The 21,959-nt window shown below is 41.3% G+C and overlaps 1 protein-coding gene across 3 annotated transcripts in view; it reads right to left on the bottom strand.

The window, feature by feature from the left end:
- The window catches only part of LOC121919262 (membrane-spanning 4-domains subfamily A member 12-like), a 41,580-nt gene that overhangs the window by 18,549 nt on the left and 1,072 nt on the right, over positions 1 to 21,959 (bottom strand). For 2 of the 3 annotated variants that reach the window (XM_042445676.1, XM_042445675.1), the window contains exon 2: positions 17,620 to 17,739. The exons of the other annotated variant lie outside the window; for it this stretch is intronic. In XM_042445676.1, coding sequence (XP_042301610.1) covers positions 17,620 to 17,739 — 120 coding nt within the window. The remainder of the gene's footprint in view (positions 1 to 17,619; positions 17,740 to 21,959) is intronic. 3 annotated transcript variants of the gene reach the window in all.

Genomic DNA, 21,959 nt, shown 5'->3' with positions numbered 1-21,959 from the left:
AATTTTCAAATGTAGGACACACTTTTTGTGTGTCCTACATTTGAAAATTTTGTCCTACATTTTTCCTGGTTTTAAGGTACAGCACTATGGCAACCCTAATTCACCTACACTTCCCATTTTAATTGTTGGCTCAGTTTCTCTTCTTTATGTTGCTACTGCATCTGAGTAGCCATCACAAATATAACTTAATAATTTTTGTGAATTGTTTTATTAATACATAACTTTTAATTTGTTGTTGTTAACTGCTCCCGAGTCGATCTCAACTCATGGCGACCCTATGGATGAGACATCTCCAAAAACCTCTGTCCTCCACTGCTCTGCTTAATTCCTGTAGCCCCATACCCATGACCCCCTTAATAGAGTCCACCCATCTAGCATGTGGCCTTCCTCTCTTCCTACTTCCATCCACCTTTCCCAGCATTATTGTCTTTTCCAATGAGTCCTTTCTTCTCATGATGTGTCTGAAGAACAACAGCCTCCGTTTGGTCATCTTGGCTTCCAGGGAGGTTTCCGGCTTGATCTGCTCTAGGACCCATTTGTTTGTCCTTTTGACTGTCCATGGAGTGAGTCCTCAGCACTCTTCTCCAGCCCTATCATCTTTCTTAATTATCCTGCTTTCACACCCATAGATGGTAACAGGGAATACAATGGCTTGTATGATTCTAACTTTTGTGCTCAGTTGTATATCTTTGCATTTTAGATTTTTTTCTAGTTCTTTCATAGCCACCCTTTCCATTCTTAATCTTCTTCTGATTTCCTGATTGCAGACCCCATTTCTACCAATGTTTGATCTCAGATATGTTTTTCTTTTTTTTTTACTATTTCCATTTCTTCATTGTCTGGGTTGAACTTGTGAAGGTCCTCAGTGGTTATTATTTTTGTTTTCTTTATGTTCAAAGCCTGCCTTTGCACTTTCTTATTTGATCTTCTTTAGTTGGTGTTCCAAGTCTGTGAGGTTTTCTGCCACATCTTTAAGGGCATTCTATAGCCTTTCATGATCTAAGGATGTCATCTGCATATCTTATATTCTTGATATTCCTTCCTCCTATTTCCACTCCTCCTTCTTCTGTGTCCAAGCCTGCTTTTCTTATAATATGTTCTGCATACAAATTGAACAGATAGGGTGAAAGGATACAGCCTTGTCTGCCCCCTTTACCAATTGGGAACCATTCTATTTCTCCGTGTCCTGTTCTGACAGTAGTCTCTTGTCCTGAGTACAAATCCCTCATCAGGACTATCAGATGTGTTGACACTCCCATGTCTTTACAGGCATTCCATACCTTTCATGATCTATGCAGTCAAAGGCTTTCCTATTGTCTATAAAGCACATGCTGATTTTCTTTTGGAATTCCCCAGTGCCCTCCATTAGCCATCGTATGTTTGCAATGTGGTCCCTAGTGCCTCTTCTTTTCCTGAATCCCTCTTTAACCTCTGGGATTTTGATCTCCATGTATGGTTGGCATCTATGTTCTAGAATTTTCAGCATGATTTTGCTTGCATGGGGCATCAGTGCTATAGTCCTTTTTGTGGATGGGAATGTATATTGATCACTTCCAATCTGTTGGCTATTGTTTTGTTTTCCATATCTGTTGGCATATGTTGGTTAGCACTTGAGTTGGTTAGCACTAGGATTGACTCTATCAATGTGGATTGCAGCAATTCAATTGGAATATCATCTGTTCTTGATTATTTGTCTTTCACTATTTCTCTTACTGCAGTTTTCACCTTGCTTTTTAGAATTTGGGGTTTATCTTCGTATGTCATTTCATTCCATGTGTCCTTCATTTTTTCATCTCTTTTGTATAATTCTTCTATGTATTGCATCCAATGTCTTTTTATTCCCTCCTGGTCTTGAATTATGTTATTTTTATTGTCATAGAGCATCCCAGTCCTTGGTTTGCATTTTCCTTTGATTTCCTGGATCTTGTGAAATAGATCTCTTGTTCTGCCCTTTTTGTTGCTGTCTTCTATTTCTCTGCATTGGTCATTGTAGTAATTTTCTTTATCTTTCCACACAAGCTGTTGTACAGTTGCATTCGCTGGTAACCTCACGCCTTGACTTCTGTAATGCACTCTACATGGGGCTATCCCTGTGCTTGACTCGGAAATTACAGCTGGTCCAAAACATGGCAGCCAGGCTTGTGTCAGGTACATCTAGGAGGGACCACATTACTCCGGTTTTGAGGTCCCTCCACTGGCTGCCTATCAGCTTCCGGGCCCAGTACAAGGTGTTGGTTATCACCTTTAAAGCCTAAATGGCTTGGGTCCAAGCTATCTTAGAGACCGCCTCCTCCCGTACAATCCTCCCCGCGCTCTCCGCTCCTCTGGGAGGAACTTACTACAGCCTCTAAAATCTAGGCTTGCGGCGACCTCCCAGAGGGCATTCTCTGCTGTTGCCCCCAAACTCTGGAACAACCTGCCGGATGAGATCCGTCAGATAACATCATTAGACAGCTTTAAAAAAGCGGTCAAGACGAATCTCTTCCGGCAGGCCTTTCCAGATTAACCATCCCGGCCCAGGTTCCCTGATTCCCTCATTCCTCCCGTGGCCCCATCTTAGTGATGGTTGAGGATCAATAGAGGGACATCAGGGTTTTTAGTTTTTAATTGTTGTTTTATGCATTGATATTGTGTTTTAATATGTTTACTGTTTAATACTGTCTTAAGGGAGGGAGGGATAAAGTGTTTTTAATTGTCATATTTTATATTTTACTGTTGTTAACCGCCCGGATTGGTTTGCCAGAGGGCGGTATACAAATAATTATTATTATTATTATTATTATTATTCATAATTCTTAGTTTGTTCCCATCTCCCTTTTGTTTTTCTTCTTTTCTTTATTGCTTATAGTGTGTTTTTCTGTCATCCATGGTTTTTTCTCTTTCTTTTTGTTTATTGAAACTGATATTATAACTTATTAAATAAGCTAATTATTGTTTTTATCAGAAACTCACCCATCTGCTTTGCAAAATGAGCTGTTTCACAATTTCCCTCTAAATTTCCTCTCCCTCCCTCCTACAACCAGTTTACTGGGATGTACAAGATAATTCAGCAGAAAATAAAGAGCAATACCTTCAGCCCCATGCTTCCAGGTGGGGTGGATAAACATATGCAAGAAGTGAATGGAGTGAAACAATGTGGGGCAAAAATGAAATACAAATGAACCATGCTTTTCAGAATAGGAGCTGCTTTTTAATTGTAAAATATTAACTAGTGATTATAGAAAGTACACTGATGGCATACCCATCAACATTTCACATATGAAACCTAGGACATGTGGCAAAGCAATGTGGTCAAGAAGACAAAAATATTAATGAGGAAGAACACACAAACGAGGAATGACTGGAGCAGTTTGTCTTTGCCTGAACCTACAGGGAAGGGAATGATCTCCTGCCTCCCCCTGCTAAGTTAACTCAGTGCAAACTACTTTTGCACTTTGCAGCAACTGAGATAAGGTGAGGACAAAGGGTGAATGTGGGAGGAAGAAAGAAACTGGGACGTTTTAAAAGCATCTGAAAAAGTGGGATGACAGGGAATTAATCTGGACTACCCTTGCCAAACTAGGACAGGGAGCAGGTATGTTGATGACTGTTGACCCACAGGTCCTCACATGTTTCCCTGATAACATTTGATAAAAGAAACAAGCAGTATCATTATGCTCAGCACTTTCCTACCACGCTATTAGTTAACTGGTGGCTGCATGAAATGAAGAAATTGGTAACATCATGTCACTTCATATGTTTCTATGATTTTATGTTATATGGCCTGGGATTGGAGGGGTGTGGCGTGATCCATGTAAGCTGGCAGTAACCATGTGTCAAATGTGTTAACATCTAAATGTGGCCTAATTGTAAATATATGCAAAGAACCAAATAAAGGCTCCAATCTTTGCATTTCCTGAAAAGGAGCCAACCTTTCAATTGTTCTCATTTTTTTAAATTGCCAATGAAATGATGCATACCTTTGTTATATCGATGACACAAGTATTTAAACTACTGTCTACTGTGGCCCCACAATAGCCAAGATGTGCATAAGCTGACAATTTTTTTTTAAAAAAAGTACACCATCTAATGATGTTCCCAGGAGAACCCCCTCCCTGGCTGTGGTGAGCTCTGGGTATCAGCCGTCAGTGCATATAAGGGGACACCGGCAGAAGAGAAAAAAAGGCAGCCTGCGCTATAAAGAGACCACTTTCCAAAGCGCTGGAAGTTTGAATCCACTTCAAGCCATTTTGAGACCGTGTGCTTGAGACCGTGTGCTCGCTGCTGAAGGGGTGGAGCTTCTGTGAGTCACATCTGTGAGTCACAAGGGGGCGGAGCTAGCAGACTAGCTTTATATACCAACTTCCAGACCCTTTCAGAGCAGTCCGGCCAGAGAGAGGAGAAGGAGAGGAATTTTAGTTTTAGTTTTCTTTAACTCAACAACTCTACTCAAGTGGCATCAGGTTAGAATCAGATATTGAAATAGAACCTTGCCTTTAAGTATCAGATAGCAGCCAGTACATTCCTTTAAAGAAGTATTCCCAGTAGATTGACTGTTATAGTCATTACTAAAGACTTTGCCAGCTATGGAAACGAGGGACTGCTGTATCACCTGCAACTCTTGTGGGGATGTTTCTCTTCTTGCCCACAGAAGTCGAACTTCACATGCACCAAGTGCAAGTTGGTAGCACTCTTGGAGGAGAAAGTGCAGCAGCTGAGTCAAGAGTAGCTACACGTCAGCATATTTAGGGAACAAGAGATTTCCTGGGCACACAATAGAACTAACCATCTTGGATGAGTACCACGCAGAGGAAGGCTAGGGTGGAAGAGGTCACTTGCCATACACAGGAGGCAGACAGCTGGGAGGAATGTCACAAAGAGAAGTAAGCCAAGAAGGAATTGTTTTTGGGAGCTTGGCAGCTAGAGAATCGATTTGAAGCTCTTTCCCTTATCAAGGAGATGAAGAAGAGCGCATGGACAGACTTCGGGACAGAGCAGGTGGAGCCTGAGGTTCCCACCCGAGGGAACAGTCGCTGCTAAGCCTCGAGGAGGCGTGTGGTCGTAGTGGGAGACTCCTTGCTGAGGGGTACAAGCAGTGATTTTTGTAGCCTGACAAGATGTCTCGAGAGGGTGTTGTCTTCCAGGTGCAAAGATCGTGATGTGAACAGAGAGGCTGACAGACTGGTAAGAGCCTACGACAAAACCCCTTCCTTTTGGTCCACGTGGGAACTAATGATACTGCAAGAACACAGCCTTCAGAACATCAAAAGGGATTACGAGGCGCTTGGTAGGAAGCTGAAAGGAATGGATGTACGGTTGTCATCTCGTCTCTTCTGCCCAGTTGAAGGGCATGGTCCAGGAAGGGAGAGGAAAATAGCAGATGTGAACAACTGCTTTCGAGTGGTGCGCCGAGAGGATTTGGATTCTTCGATCATGGGCGCGGTTCCACCGAGGAGGGACTTCTTGCAACGGACGGTTGCATCTCACGCCAGTGGGAAGAAATGTTTTTGCCAACAGTCTCAAGAATTGATCAGGAGGGCTTTTAAACTGAGTTTCGAGGGGAAGGAGACAATTTAAGAGGGAAAGGCGATGGCGGGAAAATAGTCAAACTGACATAGAGGAAACAAGAAAAAAAGTGCAAGGACCCAACAGTGGGAGGCAAAAAAACTTGCACAGCATGTAAAAAGGAACTATGGTCTGCGATTGTCTCTCAACACTAATGCACAGAGCATGGGAAAATAAGCAATGATACTCGAACTCCTAGTACAACAAAGCAAATATGATATAATAGGCATGACTGAAACCTGGTGGGATGAGTCTCATGATGGAATGTGAAATAAGGGGATAACTTTAAAGAGAAATAGGCCAAACAAGAAAGGAGGAGGAATAGCACTATATGTCAGAAGATATTTACACCAGTGAAAGGATCCTGGACATCATCTGGAAGCCAGGTGGAGAGCATCTGGATAGAGAATCAATGGAGGGAAAACACCAAGGAGTTACGTGGGAGTTATACAGAACCCCAAGTCAGACGAGGAATTGGATGATATCTTCCTAGAAACAGATGACCACACAGTCAGAAAAAGAGATGTGTAGTGTGGGCGACTTCAACTATCCTGATATTTGCTGGAAGTCAAACTCAGCAAATCCTCAAGGCCTAGCAAATTCCTCACTTGCCTGGAAGACAATGTCATGGTCCAAAGGTGGAAGAGGCAACAAGGGGGTCAGCTATTTTAGATCTGATCCTAACCAACAAGGATGACTTGTAATGGGGTGCAAGTGGTGGTCCTTAGGTGGAAGTGACCATGTTCTCCTGGAGTTTGTAATACAGTGGAAAGGAGAAGCCAGGCATAGTCAGACACGCATCCTAGACTTAAGAGAGCGGATTTCAGAAACTTAGAGAGTATTGAGGGCAATTCCATGGTCAGAAATACTAAAGATAAAGGAGTTCAGGACGGATGGACTTTCTCAAAGGGAGATACTGAAGGCACAATTTCAAACAGTTCCAGTGAGAAGAAAAACGGGAGGTGTCTCAGAGAACCAGGATGGATGACTAAGGAACTTTCAACCGAGCTAAGTTTGAAATAACATGATCAAGAAGGAAAAGGGGGAAAATACACAAAAAGGAATTCAAAAGAACAGCCAGGCATGTGTAGGGTAAAGTCAGAAAGATAAAAGCGCGAATAACTCAGACTGCTAGAGAGTTAAAGACAACAAAAAGGCTTTTTTGGATATGTCCGCAGCAAAAGAGAAGAAGGAAACGGTAGGGCCACTGAGTGGAGAAGATGGAAAATGCTAACAGAAGACAGAGAAAAGGCAGAATTACTCAACACCTTCTTTGCTTCAGTTCTTCTAGAAAAGGCAAAGGGTGCTCAACTGAGGATAATGGAGCAGAGGACAGGATAGGGGAATTTCAAGCACAGAATAAGTAAAGAGATAGTGAGGAACACCTTGTAATCTAAATGAATTTAGTCTCCGGACCAGATGAACCCATCCAAGGGTATTAAAGAACTGGCAAATGTAATATCGGAGCCATGGCATAATCTTTGAAAACTCCTGGGAAAACAGGAGGAGATCCAGCAGATGGCGGATGGCAAAACGTTGTCCCCCTTCAAAAAGGGAAAAAAAGAGATCCCAACAATTTCGTCCAGTTAGTCTGACCTCAGTACTAGGAAAGATTTGGAGAGATCATTAACAGAGAGTCTGTGAACTCTAGAAGGCATGCCATAATCACAAAAAGTCAACATGGGTTTCAGAGAAAACAGTCATGCCAGACAAATCTAATCTCTTTCTTTGATAAAATTATCAGCTTGTGATGAAGGAATGTTGTGGATATAGTATATCTTGATTCAGTAAGGCCTTTGACAAAGTTCCCCATGAATTTTGCAAACCAGCTTGAAATGGGGGCTAGACAAAGGAACTGTTTAAATGGATCGTAACTGGTTGACCGGCCGAACCCAAAGGCGTGCTCAACAAGGCTCCTTTTCCATCCTGGAGAGAAGTGACCAGTGGGGCCCACCCGGGCTTGTCCTGGGCCCAGTGCTATTAACATCTTATCAGATGACCTGGATGACAGAATTGGAAGCATACTTTCAAATTTGCAGGATGATACCCAATTAGGGGATCGCAATACCCCCAGAGGACAGGATCAGATTACAATGACCTGAATAGCTAGAAAGCGGGGCCAAGCTAACAAAATGAACTCAACAACGAGGAAAGAAATGTGGTATTGCACTTGGCGGAGAAAAATAAAATGCACAGATATAGGAATGGGTGGACACCCTGGCTGAATGAAACTACTGTGAAAGGGTCTAGGAGTCCAAGTAGACCACAAGTTGAACATGAGTGAACAGTGTGATGCAGCAGCTAAAAAGGCCAATGCTCATTTTAGGCTGCATCAATAGAAGTATAGTGTCTAGATCAGAGAAGTAATAGTGCACTGTATTCTGCTCTGGTCAGGCCCCACAATAGAATGAATCTTGTGTCAGTTCTGGGCGCCACAATTCAGAAAGGACATTGAGAAACTGGAGCGTGTACAAAGGAGGGCGACACAAAAATGGTTGAAAGGTCTGGAAACCATGCCCTATGAGGAGACGACTTAGGAGCTGGGGATGTTTAGCCTGGAGAAAGAAGGTTAAGAGGGGTGATGATCGCCTGTTTAATATTTGAAAGGGATGTCATATTGAAGAGGAGCACGCTTGTTTTCTGACCTTGCTCCAGAGAACAGACCCGGAACAATGGATGCAAGCTGCAGGAAAAGAGATTCCACCTGAACATTAGGAGGAACTTCCTGACAGGTTAGGGCTGTTCGACAATGGACATGCCTGGGTGATAGAGTCTCCTTCCTTGGAGGTCTTTAAACAGAGGCTGGATGGCCATCTGTCAGGGATGCTTTGATTTGGATTTCCTGCATGGCAGGGGGTTGGACTGGATGGCCCTAGTGGTCTCTTCCAACTCTATGATTCTATGATTCTATGATTCTATGATTCTATGATTTCTGGAGCTGCTTTTAGTACCAAAGGGGAAAAACAATGGTGCTTAGCTAGCAGGGTGAGAGCAAAGGGGTGGGCATGACCCACCCCCTGCACATTAACACCCCCCCTTCCTGTGCACCAAACTGAATCAACAGCAAGTTCCCATTTGTGGCTGGTAAAAAAAGACTGGTTCTTTTGAAAAGAAGCGCTAAAATCCCCAGTTCCAATAGGACTGGGTTACATGGGGGAGGGTTGCCAGCCCCCCCCCCCAAAAAAAATGTCTACTCAGTGCCCGTATGAACGACCTTGAAATAACTCAGTTTCCACACTGGCTTATTTCATAGTGTGAATGGCCCAATAGATGTCCAGAATGGGATTTACTTTTACAATGCTTAGGGCTGCAGCATAAAATGCTCCTAACACATGGTAAAGTGTTGCTGATTAAAGAGGTAAGCTGACAGGTAGGGCCGAGACAGAGCTGTATGGTGGTGATGGTGTACTGGCATCATCATCCCATGCACTGCAGAGAGGACATATGGAACGTACCAGCTTGAAGTCAGTCCTGCAGTGACCAGACCAGATGGTATCTCAACATGGACCCTGACTGGACTGTGTGCTTGCTCTTTGCCTGCAGGTTGGTGCTAGCATTGGCTAATCACATGTTTACACTCCACTTCTTCAGTTAATTATTAATATGACAACTCTCAGCAAAGATGTCCACAAATCCCAGAGAACAATTACTTCTTAGGAAAAGGGAAAAGAAGAAACAGTTCCCTTTTTAGGAAACATTTCCCTTCTCATGAAACAGAATCTGAACTTGGAAGCATTACTTTTTGGTAACTACAGTTCCCAGAATCCCCTCGGGGCATCTGAGTAGCTGTGATCTAAAAAGCAACCTTTTCTAAGCTAAGGAAAAGCTGGCTGGACAAGCTAAGATACACATTAAGTGCGCCTGTGTCATACGCAGGCGTGCCTTCTGCAGTTTTCAGCATACACTGGGAGAAGGGGTGGCACATCCCATAGGGAATAATGGGATGCATGCACGAGCCCCATTCATTTAAATAGGCGGAATTCGCTTTACGCGGGGGAATCTGGAACGGATCCCCTGCATAAAGAAAGGGCAGACTGTATTCTCTAGATGCTACCAAACCTGGTTTCCTATAAGGATCGAATGGTTCTACCAAAGTGGCCCAGACATTCTAACTCTGCACTAGTGAAGCAGCTTACAAGCAGAGAGAACTTTGAGTATGAAATATGGGGCCCTGTTGTGTCACACTGCAGGTGGCTAGCAGAGGTATTACCCCGAGAGTGATGTCTGTCTTATTTTATCTTGTATAGTGGGCTTAAGCACCCACTGGGGTTTGTGTGTCATTACAATTTCCCTTGGGCTCTTTCACACTACATAGTTACATGACCTCTTTATCTTCTCACAGTTTTGCTTTGTCACGGTTTCTGTGTGGGAAATGCTTATTAACAAATATTCTGCAAAGCTCTGAATATGAAATTTTAAACAAAAGATTTTTTTAAATTGTAACACAAAGGTTAACAGAAGCACATATTTCACTCTGCTATAGACAGACTGGGACTCTGTCAATGTTAATAAATAGCAAAGCATTTGACATGGAAGCCATCACACACCACTGACTGGCTACATATGCATTACCTAGTTGTAATCTCTATAACCTTATAATCAACAGGGCTGCTATTGGTCAAGACTGACGCGAGGACAGTTAATAACAACAAAGGTAATACAATATTGCAGATCAGAGGACAGTGACTGGCTTCCTTAAGGCCATTTATTACGTTCATGGAAGAGATGAGATTCAAACCAGAAACAGCCTGATTTGCAGTTCAGTCTGCTAGCCACTCCACTTCACTAAATCTGCTCAGCTTTATACATACATCTCTGCCTAGGCTTGACCCAATTTTCCTGATGTCAAAAAAGCCCCTCATTATGTAATCTTCCAACACATCTCAGGATGTTCCCCAAACATGATCAGAGTAGATATCAGCTCATCCCATGTAGCTAGGAGCTACATCCAATGGAGTACATTAATGGGAACTTTTTTTAAAACTTCCTAGTCATGCATGGAGGGAATCCGTTTCGATCATGGCTACAAAGTGCAGGATATATTTCACTTTGCCATACACTACAGCCAAAATAATATTTACACGCACCCTGATACTTGTAATTATTTTAAGAAAAAACAGTTGTAGCTGAATGCATCACGTTTTGAGTAACATATAGATGGACTGCAGCAGGTGTTTCTTAAATGTACTTGTGCACTCTGACACTATATTTTAACATTTTATCAGCTGACAGAACTCTGTGCAAGAATTCTTGATTCTGTGAATACGTTCTTGAGACCAATATTCAAAAAATACTATTGTAAGAAGAACAGAAGCATTGCACATGGGATGGAATATCTTCTTTTTAAAATAACAGTGATATATTGGACTTTCTGTTTCCATCTTATTTCTATGACATTTGCAAACTGAGTTTGATCCATGTCTATCATAATACTTCACAGTTTTAATTCTCTTCTAATCAGTTCTGACAGGCTCTAAAATACTAATGTAACAGACAGACAACTCAGTGCTGGCACATTAATAGTGGGCAAGTACCCAACCACATCTTCAGAAATCCTAACAGAGGCTGCAAATATGATATGTGTAGCCTGTACTGAATTCTATCTACCCTGGGATTTTCTCATTCTCAGTTAACATGCAGACAACTGACCCATGAGACCTAAAAGCTCTGCCTTGTCTGGTTGTGGTCTAGCATGTTCAAGAGTAATGTAAGAAATTTGTTCATTGCTAGTGGAAAACAGTTTGTTGATTATATTTTTGAATCTAGATAAGAGCTTGGTTTAGAAGAAGCACAGATTCCAGACTTATCTGGACTCCATTTGCCAGCTGTAAAAGGCTAGGGGAGCTGCCATTTTTATCCTGGCTGTTCAGCCAATTTTCAAACTACTCTGAGCTTAGTGTAGGCTTCCTGAAGCACTTTGCTCCATCCAGACAAGCATGTGTTGACTGGCAGGAGTGGAACTTCCCCAACTTTGGAGGTCTCCTTAAAGAATCTTGGGGGCTGAGGCATCCTGGGGCTTGCCTTTCTAGTGTCCTAACATCACTGCCTCATTCTCAGATGGCAAAGAAACATATAGTAGCTTGTGTCCATTTACTGTCATCTCATGAGTTCCCTTAGCAGATGGGCTGACAGGCAGGTTATACAATGATAGGATGTATTATCCTAACAGCTGGAATCAACAAAGTTCTGGCTACTTTGATTCCAAAAGTGTTTGCGGCCATTAGCCTGGCCAACAAGTCATAACTTTCCTTCTGTACCTCAGTTTCCCATAAGATGTCCTTCTGCTTGGGAAAGTCTCTTCAAGCCTGAATTGCACCTAGCAGAAGAACTGCATTATGGAGGAACAGTGGAAGAAGATCTGTTATCTACATTAGATGATGAACAGCAAAAGTAGAACTTTGCCTACTAGAGTGCAAAGATTATGCTTAGCTGTTCCTGCCTGAGGAATCAAGATCAAAACAGAAATAGACACATCCTACCCTCTTGCCCTGCTTCCAATGAGTTTAAGACCATGCACATAGCTCTCCTCTTCCCTAGCTTAACCTCATAATAACCTTATAGTTAAGTGGAGAAAGAGTGACTGGCCTATGGTCACCAAGTAAATTGTATGTTCCAATGAGGACTATAACTCACATCTCCCAAATCTAAGTACTCTAACCACTATACCACATTGGCTCTCTGTAAAAAGTATACCTGAGGCCTCGTAACCTCTGGGCATTTGCACTTGCTGTCTGGCTTGTTACGGCAAAGTAGTGGTTGACATGACCACACAAAGCATTTTGGATCTTGTGATTCCCTCTCTCTTGGTTACTGTAATGGATTCCAGGGATTGTCCTGGGTGCAGTTTATATAAATTATGGTTACCCAGAAAAGTCAGTGAATCCAGCAAGGCTAACATTTATGACCTTTTGGAGTGCAGACCTTAGCTGGAAACCTGTTAGTACTTTCAAAGACATTGCAATAGAGGTATTGAGTACCTCCTTACACAAGGCTTTTGCTCCAGATGCACAAAGGCAGCTGAAGGCTCCAAATGCACCTTTGCACAGCCTAATAAGCCATGAGGATTTGTCTGGACATTGTCCAGATGCAGTAAAAAAGGAAGAAACAGATTCCACTCTTGCCTAGGAGCCTGTGTGATGGATGCTTCTGTTTTTCCAATTGTGCAAAGACAGCTGGATGGAACTCAGGTGCAACCTCATAGCCAATCAGCAGCCAGGGAAGCAGGTGAAGCTGCAGGGGCCTCAAATTTCCTTGTGCCCCCCCCCCCCCCGAAGAAAATGCTGTTGCTCCCTCCAAGCACTAGTTTAAGTATATTAGCAGAGATTCTTGTTCTGCCAGTGTGCCAACAGGTTCACAGCCCTTATCAAAGAAAAATAAATAGGTATTGAGATCATTAATCAAAGATGGTAAATATTTGTGTCCTGGCTCAAGAACAATGGGATGAAGTTATGATTGCCCATAGAAAGCAACAGGAGAAAAAACCAAAGTATTACTATAGCTGTGTTTGGCGGGAAGGCAGAGCTCCTTTAAACAAATGAAGAAGCAATCAGAAAGTTCAGAATGACTCGTATTCTTTCTGACTTGGGACATATTTTATGTTGAGCTAATGCTCAGAGAAAAAACTCATAACAACACTGCAATGTAATATAGGGATAGAACATATTTTGGGACATGCAGTACATCATAGAAAACTGAGGGGTGACATGATTGCATTTTTTAAATATCTAAAGGGCTGTCACAGGGCGGGGAGTGCAGTTTTGTTCTCTGCTAACCCAGAGAGTAAGACTAAAGCTAATGGTTTTAAGTTACAGGGGGGTAGATTTCAATCAAACAACAGAAGGACGTTCTTGACAGAAAGTGTAGTTAGGCAACAGAACCAATTATTTAGAGGTGGCAGGAGCTCTTTCTCTGGATGTCTTTAAAAAGGGACTGGACAGCTATCTGATAGGGATGCTCTAGCTGGAGTTCCTGCACTTAGTGGGAGGCTGAACTCAGCAACCAATGGGGTCCCTTCCTGCTCTTTGATTCTATAAGTCACTCTTACGTACAAATGCTTTTAAAATTTAACTTTAGAATGCCGCAGTGGAAATATAGTCCTGAATCTTACTGCTAATCCAAACTCACTGAATCAAACGTTTAGTGGTGAAAAAAAATTCACACATATCCAATTTAGTGGCTCTATTCTAATTGGGATTATTAATAAGATTCAGGCCTGTGCTTGCCCATTAACCAATTGCCATTATTTCACTGAAAAATTCAATTGTCAGAAGCCAGTGGAGACATTTAACACAAAGACAGTAAAGCATATGGTAAGACTCTTTAAGAATGCAATCATGTGTACAGATCCTGAGAAAAAGCCCCACTGAGTACAGTTGCACTGAGTAAACATGCATAGAGTTTTCTGTGCCCTACATTTAATCTATTGCAATATCTATACTGAAGTTCAATTGTTGTTAATGTGGAAAAGAATGAGAGTAAAGGCAATTTTGCTATCTCCTGTACGTTTATCATTTTACATTTCAGGATGGCTGAAGCCATTTGGAGGCCAAAGTAGTCTTTCTACTAAAGGAAAAGCACCTTGTCACCATGGTTTAATTGTCAAACAAGAAATTCTTATCACAAAGGCTTCCCACACCATACCTAGTTTGACCCTATACCTATGTATGAAAATACTATTCAAGATTTAGCTAAGGCATGGAGAAGTTGACACAGGGAAACTATTTACAGTGGAATCCCTGTGGCAAGTATAATACACCCATATAGCAGATGGAGTTGACAGAATAAAAACTGGAGTGGGCTCCTATGCCTTTAATTTAGAAGAAAGAATTTTGTGTAGAAGAAGGAATTTCAGTAGCTGTAGCATGTTACCTGGGGCATAGTCACACTATGCATTTATAGGACTATTATTCCACTTTAACTGCCATGGTTTCATCATATGGTATCCTCGGATTGACAATTTAGAGAGGGCAATTTAGAAGCAGTGCTCTAGTGGCTCAATGGACTACAAAACCCAAGCTTCCATGGAATGGAACCATGGCAGTTGAAGTGGAATAGTAGTGCTGTAACTGTGTAGTGTAAATGGGCCTGTGTTTGGTTGATAAGTAACACCTGCTGACATTCCTTCTTCTACACAACCATTAAAGGTGCAGGAACCTTCTCCAGTTTTCAGTCTGGTAACCCTAATTAGCAGCCCATGATGTGAAGGAACCAAGTGAGGAGCAGGGCGTTGGAATTAAGTCTACACTACCTTGGTAAATTCATCCTTGTTATAATTACCACTATCACTATGCAAATAGCACTAAAGCCATATTGTACAATAAAAGGTTTTAAAAGTGGCATACCACCCCAACTCACCACTAGATCTTTGCTACATGTACATTTCATTGTGCATGTTTTCAGGCATACATTTATCTCCTCTGCATGTTGTTATTGCTATATGCCTTCAAGTCGCTTCTGATGTAAGTAAGGCAACACTATCATGGGGTTTTCATGGCAAAATATGTTCAGAGGAGGTTTGCCATTGCCTTCCCTTGATGCTGAGAGCATGTGACATGCCCAAAATCACACACTGGGTTTCCATGGCCAAACGGGGAATCAAACCATGGTGTCCAGAGTCATAGTACAACACTCAAACTACAAACAACACATGGTCTCTGTTCAGTTTCACAATGTATAGCAGTTAACATTCAGATAAGGCTGAAGTCCATCCAAATCAGACCAGACTGGATCTCCTATTTGAATGTCTGAACTGATTTGTTTTTTTAATTGATTATGAATATATATATATATATATATATATATATATATATATATATATATATCCTCCTGTCTCAACTCAAGAAGTGGGGCAGGTCATCTCTCGATGGTTGCCTTTCACAGCTCTACAATATTTAATACATCTGTTGTAAAGTTTCCCTTTCATAGTTCAATATTCATAATGGATTCTACATTCCGACGGAGGAGAATTACAGGTAAATACATGTAACAAAAGCCCAGCTATTAGTTTTAATGAAAAGGAACCTCCAGAGCAGTAATGAGTGGAATGTATGGTCTTCCAAATGTTATTGGAATGCCACTCCCATCATCTTTCACCTTCACCATCAGCTATGCTGACAAAAACTGTGGGGATTGCAGTCAACCAATATTTGAAAGGTAACAGGCCTGGTCCAGGGTCTTTGATTTCAAGCCGAGGAATGAGAGTGGTGTACTTAGCTGTTAATGGGTGCATCTGCACTGCAGAATTAATACAGTTTGACACTACTTTAACAGCGATGGCTCAATATTATGGAATTGTAGGATTTGTAGTTTTGCTAGAAATTTAGCTTTCCCTTCAGGGACGTAGCCAAGGGGGGAGGGGGTCCTTGGGGTCCGGACCCCCCCTTCTGTTAGATACAATGAATGGTATGTACTACTGTGCCACTGCGCCACTGCGCCCAAACCCCATTATAATGGTGGCACTTAGTCTGGATTCCCCCCCTTCCCAAAATCCTGGCTACGTCCCTGTTCTATGTCAGAGAGCTCTGGTACTACAACAAACTACAAATCTCAGGATTTCATAGCATTGAGCCATAGCAGTTAAAGCAGTGTCAAATTGCATTATTTCTGCAGTGCAGATACAGCCTACTTTTCAACTCAGATTTCCACCCACTCCAAGCTGCTCATTCACCCCACTCCAAGCTGATACATCACAACCTCAGTATGATGTGTATTTTTATATCTAGATACCTGTAAGGGAGAAAATAAGCAGGTAATTCTGTATGAGAAATAAAATGTTGAGAGAGCTAAGGCCCATTTCTTCCTTTATCTTGTTCAGAATAAAATCTGCTCTGTACTTTCATACAAGAGCCAGTATGGTCTAGTGGCCTGAATGCTGGACTATGACTCTTCAGACCAGGGGTCGAATTTGTACTCAGCCATGGAAACCCACTGAGTGACCTTGGGCAAGTCACATGCTCTCAGCCTCAGGGGAAGGCAATGGCAAACCTCATCCCAACAAATCTTGCCATGAAAACTCCATTATAGGTTTGCCTTAGAGTCGGAAATGTCTTGAAAGCACGCAAGAAGTATTTGCATGCATTTCTGTGTAATTCTGCATGGAAAGCTACAACAGTTGAACCAGTGACAGGATGTAAAACACTTTTTTCTATAGTGGAAATCATGTTTTTGGAGCTTGGAATATGGCTGCTTAAGATCTGCACATCATACAGATTTTGTGTATTGAACACATACACAGAGAGAGAAGCACATACACATTCTAGAAAGTACCTGGTTTCTCTAATATGAAATTGATCTGAAATCCTAATATCAGGCTTCTCAGATATAAATTGTCTATTTGCTCCAAGGAATACATTCAAAATATATCAGTACAACACTCCCTCTTTGTGTATTCACTTTTTTCTTTAAAAAAGAACATTAATCTCCTCAGAATCTCTAATTAATTGGTCTTTTAAACAGAAACAGGGATTTATATTTTAAAAAATTAAAATGTTGTCATTTTTAATAAGAACGGGTATGAATATAATTTTAAAAACTCTGCATTTTAGACAGGAAGAAAGAAGAAGAAGAAATAGTGGGAAGGAATTCAAATACCATAACATATTTTACAGCATGCAAAATACTTTTAGGCAAAACATTCAATGAGATTCAAAATGGATTACACACTTTTGAAATATGAGAAACATCATCTGTTTTGTAATTAGAAGCCAGGCAGGCATCTGAAAGTTCACAACATTTGACTGAAATCTCCACTAGGGCTGCAAACCTATGGTATACGCATTTAAATGGGAATAAGTTGCATTAAACTCAGTAAGGTCTGAGTAGGTATTTCTAGGATTGTGGCGCAAATCACATTAGCCTAAGAGATTTTTTATGGCTCTGCAGACACTTCCTTCAAAAAGCTGGTGCTTCTTCCATAATATCCCTACCTTCTTCTCACATGCAGCATGCCATTCTCATTCTCATGCCTCCTTCATTTATCCTCTCTTTTAATCTTTCACTCTAGTCTTGCCTGCCTGTTCTTTCACTTTACTCCCCATCTACCCCAAGGGATTATCCAATGCCAGGTGTGATACTCACAGATGCTCCTCCCAAGAAGGGGATCTCTCCAGACACAAAGAATGAGGTATATACACTGGTCAAGGTGCTGAGAATGATCCCAAAGCTAATGTGTATGAAGCCAGTCATGATCTGGATGGTCTGTGGGAACAATCAGGGGAACAATACTCGGCACTTGATGGATATAAATTCACACAGACACACACTCACATGCACGCCTTCAGGATTACACTGCTTTCAGAGGGTTGATACCAGAGAATCTGCTGAGCCAGTCCTTTTTAACGGAGCTATTAGTAAACAGTTCATTCCTTTCCATGGAAAACGCTGTTCACAATTTTCACCCATGCCACTGACTTTTTATTTCAGGAGAATTTTAGATACCCAAATGTTCACAGAAATAGTGGATATCATTTGCAAGATGAATAAAATCTGACATTGTACAGATGCTAGCAGGACAAGAGGAAGGCCAGATAAAATGTAAAACTGGGCCAAGGTAATCCATGTGGACCTATGAATAGGGATAGAGGGAGGGCAGATTCATTAGTGCAGATACTTCTATTGGATAATCTAATTGTTTCTTTGAGACCTATCACACAATTATTATTATTATTATTATTAACCTTTATTTATAAAGCGCTGTAAATTTACACAGCGCTGTACATAATTTATTTATTTTTAGTCAGACGGTTCCCTGCCCTCAGGCTTACAATGAACTCTACTTGACTGTAAGGTGTTTGGGTTAACTCAGGCCAGCCAAATTTGGGAAGTTACAGAACAAGTTTGCAGAATATAATATGGCCCAGCAACGTGGACTCAGGTGCTCCAACTGGTGATGGCTATCCACCAGACGTCTCTCTAAAAATTTTCACAACAAAGAAGTGGGATATCAAGCATTTGGCTGCCAGCGATACGTGGCTGACAGATTATGTTCAGGTAGGCTAAAAGTTGTGCAGGTTGATTCTAAAATAAGATACTCGATACCTATTGACTTGATGGTCCATGAGTGCCACTCCAACTCTAGGGTTCTATGATTCTGTACTGGAGAGAATCAAATCAAACATTCATTCTATTCCCCCTCCTCTCTCTTCTCATGCCAGCTGAAGCTTGGGCTATTTCATCTGGTTTACTGTTCCCCTAGATATAACAATTTTCAACTCAGATTGGCCCGATATTGATATTGTTTTGTTTTTATTGTTTTAATGCACTTTAGTATTTTTAATTATTTTAATAGTACTGTTTTTATATTTTAATTGTTTTTTATTCTTTTAATGAGTGATGTGTTTTAATTCTGTGCTAGTTTAATTCTGTTTCAAACCTCACTTTTGTATGTTTTTAATTGCATTGTCCTTTAAATTTGCAAATTTGGGAGGAAAATGGGATATATATAAATAAATATCATCATCCTTTCAACTTGGGAGAGAAAGCAATGGACAACACTGCCACCATTTCATAGGTGGCAATACTATAGCTTTGCAGTAATATAAGCTGCTTGTCTCTTTCATTAAGAGTATATAGACGCCAGGTAGGGCCCACGTGTGAGAGATGCTGCTATTTCTAGCCTGTGAGAAAACAACAGAGGTGGTGGGAAAGATTTCAGAGGAACAAGCTTGTTCCTGTCTGTCTCCTGGGGCTAAGCTGTTTTTAGAGTGTTTCTTCTCCAATCCTGGCACTAGCTGACAAGCTGCTGAAAGTTCAGGGTCAAACCAACATGAAGAAAAAGCATTTATGTGGGTAATAGTCCTTAAGAATCACTTGAGCAACCTGGGATAAACCACTCAATTTAGCAATATAGAGTAGGACACATGTGAATATGTGGAGGGATGTTTATCCTAATTATTCATATAGTGACATATGAACAGCTGACCATAAAGGAATCCTTGAGCAACATCTTCTGTGTTTCTTGCTCAGTTTTCAAACTTAAGGACCATAATCACCTCTGCTGTTGTCTATGCAAGTTCAAACCATGAATAATAACCAGCTAGGCCATATGATACTAGGATGGTCATAAGTCCAGCTTTATAGTGGATAGTCCTCTATTAGAAGGGTTGTCTGTAGACAGTCCTTTATTTAAAGGTATTCTCTGTCTAAGTACAGTACAGGCCAAGACAAGCTTAATGTTAAGCAATCATCAGAAGGAAAAAGTAGGAACTTGGGGGTTCCCCATTGGCCCTTAAGCACCTGGACAGCAAACTAAGCAGATGCATTGTCACCAGGGAACATTTTATCACATTATGGTGAGCTGTATTGTGTACTTTAATTTAAATTAAAACATTGTTTCTAAATATGTGTAGCTAGAGAGATAGCAAGATAAATATATACATATGGATTAGCAGGGACAGATGTATATCCCTGGGGGAAAGCAATGTCAACATGGTCAGTCTAATGATTTGTTTCAGTTTATGTGGCTCAAAAGCAAGTAAAATTTGCCTTTAGTAGACTACCACATCCATCCACACACATTTTTAAATATCAAATAAATTTTAATGCATTTGTGCATTTAAGGACAGGCATGAAATACTGCATTAATTACATTTGTGCCAGCTTTGACAGTAGTGGTGTGACTGGGAAGGAAAAGCAAATATAGTTCTTTTCAGCAAAATAAAACCTAGCACAAGAAGACAATGTACATTGACACCTATTCTTCTGACAGCAAGGCTCTTTTGTGAGAACCCAAAGAACTCTTACAGGATATCTGATGTCTCTGTACATCACAAATTTTGCAGCTCTCTTATTCCAGTTGGGATCTAAACTGCCTTTCTGGAGAGCATCCATGTCAAAGAGCTGGTAAATCCCAACAAAGCAGTACATAATAAGGAGGGGGAAATCGTTTCCCAAGCTTTCTGTGTAGTATTAAAGCACAAACTCGGCTATGGGGATTCTTCTTTGTAGATATGGCCTCTGCTGGAACCTGTCTTATTCTGAACCTAGGCCCAATGATACACTCTGTGTAATTTCAATACAGATTATAATGAACATGGATTTACCCTTGTACTCTAGTTTTAAAAGTGATAACATATTTTTTTTCTTATTGTCATTGTAAAGTAAGAAACCTTCTTGTTTACAAGGGAGGGGGAGAGAAAATATTGTTATATCATAATCTAGAATCCAGCCTTTGAAGGCATGACGTTGGACACATTTGCCCAGTAATGTGGTCTTCAGAAGCAGCCCTCTTCCTTCAAAGTCTTGTTTCCAGGAAAGGAGTTGGGGAAATTGGGGCGGGGAGGAGCTGCTTGTACACTTCCTTAGAATCATAGAATCATGGAGTTGGAATGGACCGGAAGGGCCAACCCCCTGCCATGCAGGAATATCTCTATAAAAGCAGTATGAAACTTTTTTTTAAAAAAAAATCTGCTCTTAATGTTTCAAAAATGCTGTCAGAGATAACTCACACTGCCTACAGGATCAGAAGCAAGACTTATATTTCATTCACAAGTGAGCCCAGGAAACCATTTTAATAGCTAGACCTGAGCCCTTATTGAACCATATGTATTAATAATAAAGAGAACACCCTTAGACATCATAGTCTCATGGAGCTGGAAGAGACCAAGGGCCATCCAGTCCAACCCTCTGCCATGCTGGAATACACAATCCAAGCGCGTGTGCCGAATGACCACAGGCACAAATACATCAAGTATTGGGACTCCCAGATCAGGCTTCAGAACAGTCCAGTGCCACTATCAGCCTAAGAGTTGGAGCCATGCAGGATCATGCCAAAGACCCTTGTAATATAGCACTCTTTTCTTCCATGTATCTAGAAAACTCACACATGAGGCAAAAATGTGATAGTCGTCCTTCGTTGATTACCCTCAGCATCTAGCATTCAGGGGGATATTGCCTCTGAACATGGAGGTTCTGCTTAGCTACTAAAGCTCACAACCTCCGATACACTCATTCTCTCTTGTAAAGACTACTCATAGGCACTGACAGAGTTCTCCCTGCATTTCTATTTTAATCTGTTCTATTCTTATGTGATGCTGCTCTCTTCCTCTTACGCACAGAGAGGGTAATGCTCATCCTCCCCTCCACTGTCCTAAAATTGGTACTGAAGTCTGCTGTGCCCCAGCTGGACAGAGGCACTGGGCACTCCAGAGAGTACAAGGGGTCAGAAGGCTCTTTCCCCAGTCTCCTTCCTTGTTGGCTACAGAACTGATTATCAATCCCTGAGAATATTTAGCAGAGAAATGAACACATGCAAGCGCGCACACACACACACACCAGATTTTTTTTTAAAAAAATATCCTTAGAATGAGCTGCTCTAAAAAAAATGTTGCTACAAAATGGGCCATAAATCCCTCCCTCATTCTGAGCAAGAACATGCACAATACATTCCCAGGTTACTTCAAGGGACCATTAGGATTATC

Source organism: Sceloporus undulatus, chromosome 1 (genome assembly GCF_019175285.1).
Source record: "Sceloporus undulatus isolate JIND9_A2432 ecotype Alabama chromosome 1, SceUnd_v1.1, whole genome shotgun sequence".
Taxonomy (NCBI): domain Eukaryota; kingdom Metazoa; phylum Chordata; class Lepidosauria; order Squamata; family Phrynosomatidae; genus Sceloporus; species Sceloporus undulatus.
Note: the sequence above shows the minus strand (reverse complement) of the source record. Positions and strands in the feature narration are given on the sequence as shown.